Here is a 10,927-nt window from a genome sequence, read left to right as displayed (position 1 = left end):
TATTTATAGATTATTATCCTGAGTTGATCCTGACAGCACATTTAAATATAAATCATTGTCTTAGTAATGGAGTAGAGGCTGATTTTTCCCTCATTTGTAATTTCAGTGAAGTGCAAATATTCTCTGTTATCTTTAAGGAGATCATCTGTAGAACTTCTGAAAAAATGATCTGATCAGATGTTGCAGATTCTGTACACATAGATTTTAGTGCCCGTTGTATATAGAATGAAATCCATCTTTAATATTCTTTGTTTGATGTATTTATTTAAAGGACAGTTGTAAATTTACACTGTGTGACTTTAACCATAACCTGCATACTTCTGTCTGTATGGGCCTAAAATATGTAGAAAGCTGGAATAAAAATAAACAACATAAAGTCTGTCATTGGTGAGAAGTTTATTTCTAACCTTACATTTTACATTATAGAATCCATTTAGCAGATTATATACAATTATTTTAATATACAAACAAACCAAACTCACAAACAGAACCCAAACATTCTTAGTTTCTGTAATTTCAGGGAAATCTGGTTGTTGGGAGGCTTTCTTCCTGGTTAATTTACAACTTGGGCTACTTATTGATCATATTCAGTACTTTTTTTATATAAAACACTGTATTAATCTTTACATTACACACATCTCTGTAGAACTTGAACTATATTTTACCACTGAATGAATGCTGGGGACACATTAGCGCGTCACTGTCTCCTGATGACGGTCAAAATGGCCAACGCCAAGAGAATAAATCCTGCAGCACCTCCGACCAGAGCTCCCAGAATGCTTCTGTCTATCTTCAGGTCCTCACACCTCTGTCCAGCGTAGAAGGTGGCCTGGCTGGTTGCACACCTGGAAAACAGCACAGATTGGTTTTGATATGAAAAATGTTCCTCATAGTGTGGGTAACTGCTCTGAGCTGGAGTTTAATAAATAGTAATATAGTATGATTCTCTTTGCCTAAAGCCTTCTGTCACTCAGCTGGAAGGAAGGAATTCATGTTTCCACTAGAAAACTGAAAAAAAAAATGTTTACATGTAAATGAACAGCAAATAAACATATTTTCTTTCTTTAAAAAGATTTAGTATTACATACTTTATTACCAGTATAAAGGGGTTAGCTTAGCATAGCATAAAACCTACAGAAAGGGGAATCACTGAGCCTTGTTCTCCACAAACTGGTAAACTCTGAGTTAACTAGCACTTCTACAGAGCTGTAATTATTAGGATACATCTGTGTGTTTACATACGGAATCAGAAATGTGAAAATTAAAACTTTTGGTCTTTAAAGGAAGCATCACTAACATGAAGACTCCAAAACACTCTGGTTTCCATCCAAGATTGAGAATAATAAACCAGCTTTTGTTCTCAAAATGTCAAACAAGTTGGGAATACTGACAAAAAATGTATTTATCTTTAAACCTCTGCTTAAATTCTGAAAAATGTCATTTGAACTCTCAAGGTTCTGTTTAAACCATGAATGTTTTATCTAACATCCTGTTTTAACTCAGAGTGTTGTTTAGAGTTGTGTCCCAGATGTCAGATTAATCCCAGTTTGTGGTCTTTTAAGCCACCTGTTGTCTGAACATCCTGAGCCTCTAAAATAGAGCAGCTTCATTGAATTTCCAACCCAAAATCTATTTTTCATGTAAAACCAACCTGTCCTGCATCACAGACTTAGTGACTGTCTGTTTTTTCCTCTTCAGAGGACAGAAAGTCTGTATTAAATCAGTGGACACCACTAGTTTTTATTACATCTTACATGTTCTAACTGTTTTCTTTACTAACGTAGAGGTTTATTATCACTATTATTGCTGCTAACTGTGCTGCATAGGTGTAAACATTTATTTAGCCAGAAATAGTACTTCTATATCCTAAGAAGGGACCAGAAATGAGCAGAAAGTAGCTTTAAATGCATTTTTGAAGGGAAACAGCAGCGTTCATGAAAGTTGATGTTTTTCTGAGATCAGTCTGTAGCACACAAAATCCCAATTTCTCAATGGGTGTGTGTGTTTGTGGTTTTAGAGGTGAGTGTTTTAAAGGTGTGCGTTTTAGAGGTGAGCGTCATAGAGGTGAGTGTTTTAGTCGGCTGTGACTGATTTCTAACTGCCGGGTTAAAACCACCCTCAGACCACCCTCGTACTCTGGTGATGTTCAGCTCTGATGAAAATAGAAACAACGACAGCGTTTCACTTTTTGTAATGTTGGGGTTTAGGAAAAGTCAGCTAATTTCAAGTAGGAAAAAGGACATTTAGGGTTTTTTATCTGCTGTGAAACATGGTGGCCAGGTCATTTTAGACCCTAAGACAAGCATTAAAGAACAGACTGGACAATCTAAGTCTCCGGTTGAAGATTGGTGAAGAACACCCACCTGCAGGAGGCTTCCCCTTCACTCGCCACACAGACGCCTCCGTTAAAGCATGGGTTCGGGTAGCAGGGATCCACAGCTCGAGCTTCTCTGTGTTTTGGAGCCTCTGGTTGAAATTCAACCTCAATGACTGGCTCGTCTTCTGGGACGTCCTCGCTTGGTGCAGGTGGTCGGACGGGAACCTCAGTCTTTATCAGGTGGGTGAGATCTAAAGAAGGTCAGGTTAATATAAAAACAGTCAAACTAACTGCATTTTACAGCCGAGCAGACTCTCACCGTTGAAGTCCACTGTGATGATCAGGTCGTCACCCTTCAGGAAGCTCCTCCTTCGCAGATGTTGGTGGGAAATGAAGGTGCTCCAGCCGAAGTCTGGAGTCCGGAAACACTCACAGCTGGCGTCCCACGTTCCAGATGTGGCTGTTGGTTTGTTCCAGCGAGGATTAGCGTCTGATAGTCAGGAAAAGAAAAAATAGATGAACTCTGCATGTTAGTGTTTGAGGTGAACTGTAGAGTCGAGTGAAACCGGAATCTGTGGGCTCATCTCCACAAACAATTCTGTTCATATTGTTTTCATTAAAAACATGAATTAGTGCAGCTTTATAGATTTTAATGTTGCTTCAAAGAACCCACAAGATTACAACTTCCAAGTAGGGCTGCAAGGATAACTGAGGACAAAGGAGTTCAAGATAATGATACCATTGCAATATCTGTAGAACACTTATTAAAAATAAGATAAATTCATCTTGTTTTTGCAAATTAAATCTCTCAGAATATAAATGTAAGGAGGTGGAGAGAGTCTGTAACCATAACTGTACTTTATGTTGGAGTTTTAGCTCTTCAGTTACTGGAGTTTGATGATTTACTAACATTTTCACAGGTTTATTATTGATATGAGATCAACTAATTCATTTTAACGATCACAGGCATCGTCATATATATGAACTATACTGCAAATCTCCTAATTCTAAGTTTTATTCCCTCTGAACTTGTACAAATCCATCCAATTTTAAGAATACAGTTTTGTTTAAATGGATATATTTTGAACTGAGATCTCTCATTTCTATGAGTTTTTCTTGGAACCTCCGTCTGTCCAAAGGAAAACCTCTCATAAAATCAGTTTCTGGCATAAAAGAGAGAAACAAACAAGGTTCCATTCATCCACTGTGTTTGGGTGGAGCAGAAAGTCTTACATAATAAAACCACATCTATCTTGATGGGACCAAACTTTTGCCCGTGTCCTGGTCCTACCTGTGGTGAAGCTTCTGGTGGACGACATCCTCAGCATAGCGTCCGGATCCTGGTCCATGGCGACGATGGTGACCTGTCTGTTTTCAACCGGCCACTGCATCACACCGTCGTTCTCCCCGCTGCAGAGGTGGAACGTCATGGCGGCGTAGTCTTTGTAGGCGTTGTCTCTTCCGTTGGGGTAAACGCTGAGGCCGAATCGGTAGCCCTCGGAGTTATAGAAGCACTGGCTGGTCAGCTTGCTGCCGGTAGGAGTCGAGGTGAGATAGGTGGAGAACTTGTGGATTTGCCAAACGGCGGCAGGGCAGGTGGCCTCAGAGAGAGTGATGTCATCGATCAAAATGGCGCCCGAGGAGCTGACTGATCCTCTGATGCCTTGGAAGAAATAACGGAACTTCTCTGTCACCTTCAGAGGAACGTGGGCTATTTTCCAGGCATCATCTCCATCACCTGAGGGGCAGAGGCAGGTGTTTACCAGCCTAGCGATGCTGTAGTTTATATTTAAAATGAGTCAAACCAACCACAACATGGAAACAGAAAGAAGGAACACAAACTCCTCTCCAGCATTCCAGAGCAGAGAAGAAGAAGAAATTTTCCAGAGCAGAATACCTGTAAAGGTGTGGATCTTCCTGACGCTGTTTACTGCTCCTGTCCCATCGTCAGTCCTGATCCAGATCACCAGTTTATCTCCAGCAGCTCCATTCATCTTATAGAAGAACTGGAGGCACTGCTGGTCTCTGCTGGGGTAGAGGATACGAGACTCCAGCAAAGCACTGCTGCCAGCGGCACCGGAAGACGTGTCGAACTCCATGAAGTATCCAGAATCTAGAAGGAGTGGAGCAGGTTCTGATTAATGAGTTACAGGAATGACACAACTCTGAATGAATTAATAGAAATGAACTATCATTGCTCCTGTGCTTTTCTTGTCTTGAATTAGTCACTAAATCCTCATTTTGACCTTAAAAACGTCAAAAAACTGAGAATTTTTTTGTCTGAGCAACATTTAGAAGACCTCTTCCATGTTTTTTCCCTGTGGACTGAACTGTTGTAATGTTCATCCTACCAGCCTCCCTAAGAAGACCGTTAGACATTTACAGCTCATTTAACCCTCCTGTTGTCTTCATTTACTGGCACCAAAAAATATTGTTTCCTTGTCTGGAAAAAAATCCAAAAATTCTGCAAAAAAAAAAAATCCCAAATTTCTGAAAATTTGCAAAACCTTCAGAAGAAAATTCCAATAATTCCTTAAAAGTTTCCCTTAAAAGTTTTATTTAAAAAATCCCCCAAATTTGCCAAGAAAATTTTTGCAAATATTTTCAAAAAATGGGTAAAACTCTTCCAAAAAAATCCTAAAAATATCTAAAGGGATTACATATATATCAGTAAAACTTCTAATATTTTCTTTAAGAACATTCACATGAAAAAATATTTTCTTGTGAATGTTCTTAAGAAACATTTTTAACATTTCCTTTTTTCCACCAAAAAATTTTCAAAATGTTGAAAATGTGGACATCAGAAGTTTCACTGTGAAAATATATTTATTTTTTCCACATTTTTAGACTTTAAAACGGGTCAATTTGACCCACAGGACGACATGAGGGTTAAAGGAGAGATGATGCTTTACTTCCATTCTTAAATCTGTGTACTGACTTGGTAAATACAGAATTAAATTTAAGTTGTTGTCTATCAGTCTCTGGATGGTTTCTAACCTAAATATGAAGGCTGGAAAGTCTTGATTATCTGCTGGACTGGTCAGTTAGTTCAGACCAGATGAGGTGAACTGGAGTTTATCCGTTCTGCTGCTCGGACCAGTGAATGCTAACCACTTCGATTTGACCCAAATGAAGCCATTTATAGGGAAACCTGAAGACTGTTGTTTCCTTCATTGCTTTTAAGTACTCAGTGTCAGGCCTACTGCTACAGGCTCCAGGTAGTGCTCTCCCCTTCCCCCATCCTTTCTATTTTGATCAGGTGTGCTGGGCACAGAGTCTGCAGCGGCAGGTGTGGGAGATCAGCAATCAGCATCAGCAGAAGCACGAGCAGGTGGAGCTTGGCCACTCAGACTCCCCTCAGCTGCAATATAGACTGACTCCACTCACCACTCGTCGCTGGACTGTAAACGACTTTCAGTCAGTTCTGTGCCCCGTTCTCTCCAGTCTCCTGACTCCTCTGAATCTTAGTAATTCTCGTTTTCTCTTCCCTAGTCTGGATTCCTGCCTGCTCGTGCACCACCTGTCCCTGGTCTTCCTGGATCCTCTGGTTACTGACTGTTCTCCGCTACTCCGAATTCCACCAGCCGACCTCCACCTCACTCCCTCCAGCCCTTCTGAAATCTCTCACCTGGTCTACCACCCTAACCTCCTTCCCTCTGACACCAGCCCCAGCCTGTCACTGCAGTCTCCAGCTACCGCATTCATCTCCAAAGCTCACATCCATCATGGACAATCCCTCTCACCCACTGCATGACACTGTGGGGTCTTTAAGCAGCTCCTTCAGCAGCAGACTGAGACATCCACCCTGCAAGAAGGAACGCTATCGCAGGTCCTTCATCCCATCTGCTATAAGACTTTACAACATCAGCATCACTGGCTGATGTTAACATAAACTGGACTACATCATTACCACCCCAAACCATAAAATTTGCACAGACATTCTTGCACTGCACATCTTTGCACTTTTAAACTTTATTTTTATTTTTATTTTTTCTGTTAAAAATTTTGCCACCCTTGTATATATTGTAAATAAAACTGCTGTAACAATGTAAATTTCCCCTGGAGTGGGGAGAAATAAAGAACTTTATCTTATCTTATCCAGCTGCCCACCAGTCCTCTCTGCTGCCCCCAGCTCGTACCACCTCAGCGTGAAGGTTCTCCTGGTTCCATTCCCTCCTATCAGCGAAGTCCCAGACCTGGCATTCCAGGCTAGTATTCTCTGTTAATATTTGGTATCACTGTAGTCTTGGGGTAATATTTCCTTGAAGTCTTGTTTTCTTGTCTAGTGAGTGTAGTCACTCTTCAGTACTATTATCTTGTTTAATCTTAGTTCTGAGTATTTCCTAAAGTCTGTTTCTCCTAGTTGGTTCCTAGTGAGGGAAATCGCTCTTCCGCATTAGTTGCCCTGTTGTTCAGAGTAATTCCTAGATCTGGATTCTTGTTCTCAGTGTTTTCACTCTTCTGAATTCGTCATTTAGTTATTCTCACTCACTGGAGTTCTGTATTGTTTGGCTTTCCTACCTAGGTTGTACCTTCAGTGGGTTAGTTGTTCCTGCATTCAGTTTTCCCTGCCAGTTCATTAGGGGCTCTGGAGTTATTTAAGTTTAGGAACCTGTTTAGCAAACCCCTTCTGGCTGTACTTTTCCAGTTAACATTGTACGCTTGAGTTCTTGTATTCTGTTCTGTAAAAACAAGTCTTTATTTTACTATACTGGTCTCCATCTCTTTTCCTGCACCTCAGCCTCTTGAAAAACCGTAACACTCAGGGTTATTCTAAAATCTGGTTTAAACTGACTGTGCCCCTATCTTTACAACTTTATGGATACTTTATCTCTTACATGCTTTTATTTATTTTTTTATTAAGTCTGACAGTTTTAATTATTCTATAAATCTATGTGCACTTTATACAACTTGCCATTCCTGTTTTTGGTTAATTAAATTTCATACATTTTTTTTTTTTTTTTTATGGTTTGTTGTCTGTATCTTTTCTAACAGTTTGCCTGTTAAAATAACCTCTGTGACTAATGTGCTTTATAAATAAAGGTTTGTGATTGTTGAAGCTGTTTTGCTCAGTACCTCTGCAGAGTCCTCCCAGTGTATGATCGGTATCGGTCGGACTGCTCAGTGTCTGAACCCAGTCTGCACTGTCGTCCTCATTCTGGATCATTCCACAGATGTTGATCAGCTCAAAGGAGCACTGGTCCAGCAGGGTCAGGGTGTTGGCTGCAACAGGAAATCATCAACTGAAAACACTTCCTGTCTGTGGAAACATGGATCTATCCAGAGGACAATAAAGTATTTACACATTTCCTCCCTTTGTTCAGCTGGTTGTAAAAAAAAAAAAAAAACGTTGCTTTTACTCAGTATACCAGTAAATGGTTCTTGTTTTAATCTAAATATTGGTAATAAAACCTGATAATTCTAACCAGTGTAGTCTTCATTGGAAACTGTGGTTGCACTAGTTTTAATGGCCAGAGATCTGGAATACAGGCAGTCACTTTCTATCAAACAATACAGTAAGGAGACACGAGACAGTCCTAGTAAGGTCCGAGACTGAACTGTGCAGCTAATTGTGCTTTAGGCTGTATTTTTAGCTAATTACTCTTTACAGTGTGGTTTAAAGCTGCAGCATTGGAGCTGAAAATACAACACTGACACATCATTACCTGATACTTTGGGACAAACATAGTAGGAAACAACAAATGCCTCCTTGTACATGCAGTCACATGAAGTACTGTAGTATTATAGTATAATATTACTGGTATTCATTGTGCTCAGTCAGGGAGGTTTTGTCTTTCTGATCAACATTCACTGTCTTTTAAACTTTCCACCAACTCCTAAGAAAGACTTTTGGTTTCTATTCATTTGAGTCTGGCTCATTGACGAGAGCAATGGGTTTATCAGAGATTATTATTCTACCTGTGATTTACAGTAAGACACGCTAGGGGCATCAAAACCAAAATGATGACTGAAAATTGTCTAAAATCCTCTAAATCTGAGCAGGAATAATGACTTTGGAGTCATTCTTGTTGGGCTTGTCCCTATGAGCTACAGGAAGTCTTTCATGTTACAGGTTTGATCCATTCTGACCATAAATATTGATCAGAGCAGCTTCAGGATGATACATAACTGGAGTTTACAAGGTAGCACAGATTGAGACCCACTGCCCTTAAAACATGTGAACTAGCGTGTCCCTGACCAGTCATGAGAGGAAACACTCACCACAGTCATACATGCGGTTGAGCCTGGTGATGTCCACGGCGCTGAAGTCCAGCCGCTGGCCGATGACCTCGTTAAAGTATGGGATGGTGGTGGTGATGGTGGGGATGCTCTCATTCTTGTTGAAGGACAGCGGTCTGTAGTGCATGATAGACTCATAATCATACGGCGTGTTCAGATCAGTGATGAAATCATCCTCGTATTTGTTGAAATTATGCTCCTTTCCTGTAAATAACATTAGGTAACAGTTTAGGTCACGATGTGAAAAGTGAACAGTTTTGTTGAGTGTTCCTGTTTGATTGGTGAAAGACTGTTGTCGTTAGGTGGAGGTTTCATGGAAGACTCTAGACTTATATCATCAGTATTTCTGCAATCACTCCCCTGAATAAAACAGAGATGAAACCAGCATAGCCAACCTTCTTCAATCTGGTCCCACCAGATTTTAACGTAGTCGTCTCTGTCTGATCTTGACTGTTCATGGTAGAAGCCCAGAGCGTGGAGGAGCTCATGTTCCACCACAGCTTTAGTGTCACATCCAGCCCCAATGGACAGATTCTGACCGACTCTATCATCTCCAACGTACGACCAGCATCTGGATCATTGGAATGAAAACCAAAAATCATCCTAAGAAGCTGCTAAGTTTACTTTCATGATCATCCATTACATCAGCATGTTCTAATCTTTGATTCAATAATGTCTTGAGTCTGATTACTTAACAGCCATAAAGTTGAGCAACAACTAGGATGACTCCAGCAGCTCACCCAGAGAATTTAGCAAAGGAGATGAAGCTGGTTTCTCCTTCATAGGGCTTGAAGTCCACACAGGACCTCAACCGGTACTCGTCCAAGGCCTGGAGGATCACACCTTTAGCATTCAGATCTGAAACAAGAGAAACCAGAAGCCAAATCAGTGCATGTTTCCCAGACAACATGTTGGTAGAGATGTGTTCCATGGTGCACAGCGTACCCAAAGAATCCGTCAGGATGTAGGGGATGGGGAACTTCCACCTTCTTGTCTGATCGATGATTGCATTTCTGCTGGGCTGTGAATGCATCAAAAGTGGTCAGAAATTGAATTTAGGTTCTTTACAAAGACAGTTTTTCCACCTTCTGTACACTCACATGACCAGCGATGTCCCCCTCAAACAGGTGGTCCAGCCCTAAAAATGTGGAAAATTAAGTTTTCGTCAAAATGAACACCAGTCACTACAGATCACAGTGTCTATATCAGCATCAGAAAGCTTAAAAATAATACCTCTGTTGAGCTCAGGTATGTCGTCTCTCAGTTCACCTGCATCTGCATCATCACCTGAAGGAGAAACTCAGTGTTAGAACAAAGAAGGAGAACACAGAGCTGCTTCATGTACATAAGAAGAGTTCACAGAAACCAACCGGAGAGCGTTGGAGCAGCTTGCACCTGAAACACAACAAGAGAAGTTCTTAATTTAAGTCCTGAACAGAGGCACTGCTTTTCCATGTGATTTCAGATATTTGGAAATATATTCCTTACCTTTAAAATCACCAAGACGCTGATCAATGCAGTGATTTTCCTCAGACTGTCTCTGGAGCTCATGTTGGTGTTTGCAGAGGAATATGCTGCCAGTGTCAACATGTCCATAAAGACAGCAGCTGGACAGGAACTTTGATCAGGATCAGAGTCTTTAATGAGTAACAGACCTTCTGCACGTGGCCTCGCTGACACTCATAAAACTGACATGTGGTCACATGTTCTGCAAGGTTGTGATGGTAGGAAACCAGCAGCTCTGTCCACAAGAAACAGAACAAGGCTGGGTGAATCTGAAAGTCCATAAACCTGATAATCATGTTGTCCACTGGTCTGACATCTGACCTCAGTGTGGCAGAAGTAAAGAAGTAAACAAACAGGAAAACACTGGACAGAACAGCTATAAGAGCTGATCTTTCAATCTGTTGTACCGTGACACCTGATAACGTTCTACATTATATGTCCTTTATCTCACCACTACTGCACTGTCATGGATCCACTATCAGCTGTTTGTCAACGCAGCTGATTTCTTTGATATTAAAGGAGCAATTTACAGATTTATTATTGGACTTACATCAAGTTCAGGCACGTACATTGCTTAGATTTCAAAAACAGTGATTTAAATTGAGACTCTGGGGGTTTCCTGTGCCATCTGGCAGCAGATCCTTTGGATGGGGCTTCCACAGATCCACCTTGGTCCAGAACATCCCATGGAGTTCCACTCAGATTGAGATCTGCCAGGTTTGGAGGCTGAGCAAGTCTTGGACACTTTATTGTGTTCTTCAAGCTGTTGTAGAGCAGTTTTGAGGTTTGAAGACTCATTGACCTGCTGGGGGTGCTGTCTAACAGCATTACTGGGATGGATGGATGGATGGATGGATGGATGGA

The 10,927-nt window shown here is 40.9% G+C and overlaps 1 protein-coding gene across 1 annotated transcript; it reads right to left on the bottom strand.

Annotated features, from left to right (window-relative positions):
• Positions 1 to 379: 379 nt before the first annotated feature.
• mep1a.2 (meprin A, alpha (PABA peptide hydrolase), tandem duplicate 2) lies at positions 380 to 10,172 on the bottom strand. The gene is made up of 14 exons (XM_023269225.3): positions 10,046 to 10,172; positions 9,928 to 9,952; positions 9,791 to 9,844; positions 9,658 to 9,695; positions 9,503 to 9,578; positions 9,298 to 9,415; positions 8,953 to 9,128; positions 8,540 to 8,761; positions 7,394 to 7,540; positions 4,215 to 4,430; positions 3,609 to 4,055; positions 2,637 to 2,807; positions 2,364 to 2,568; positions 380 to 845 (listed from the first exon to the last, which is right to left on the bottom strand). Exons 1-14 carry the CDS (start codon positions 10,151 to 10,153, stop codon positions 698 to 700), a joined length of 2,151 nt encoding a protein of 716 aa, XP_023124993.1. The 5' UTR covers positions 10,154 to 10,172; the 3' UTR covers positions 380 to 697.
• Positions 10,173 to 10,927: the final 755 nt, after the last annotated feature.

Source organism: Amphiprion ocellaris, chromosome 12, assembly GCF_022539595.1.
Source record: "Amphiprion ocellaris isolate individual 3 ecotype Okinawa chromosome 12, ASM2253959v1, whole genome shotgun sequence".
NCBI lineage: Eukaryota > Metazoa > Chordata > Actinopteri > Pomacentridae > Amphiprion > Amphiprion ocellaris.
This window is presented reverse-complemented; position numbering and strand designations above follow the sequence as displayed.

Excerpts from the sequence above, each read along its gene's own strand:
- mep1a.2 (XM_023269225.3), bottom strand. The coding sequence starts at position 10,153 with ATGGACATGTTGACACTGGCAGCATATTCCTCTGCAAACACCAACATG. Across the intron at positions 4,056-4,214 it reads GAAGATCCACACCTTTACAG|GTGATGGAGATGATGCCTGG; the intron begins GTATTCTGCTCT and ends TCTGCCCCTCAG. Across the intron at positions 2,569-2,636 it reads CATCACAGTGGACTTCAACG|ATCTCACCCACCTGATAAAG; the intron begins GTGAGAGTCTGC and ends GACCTTCTTTAG.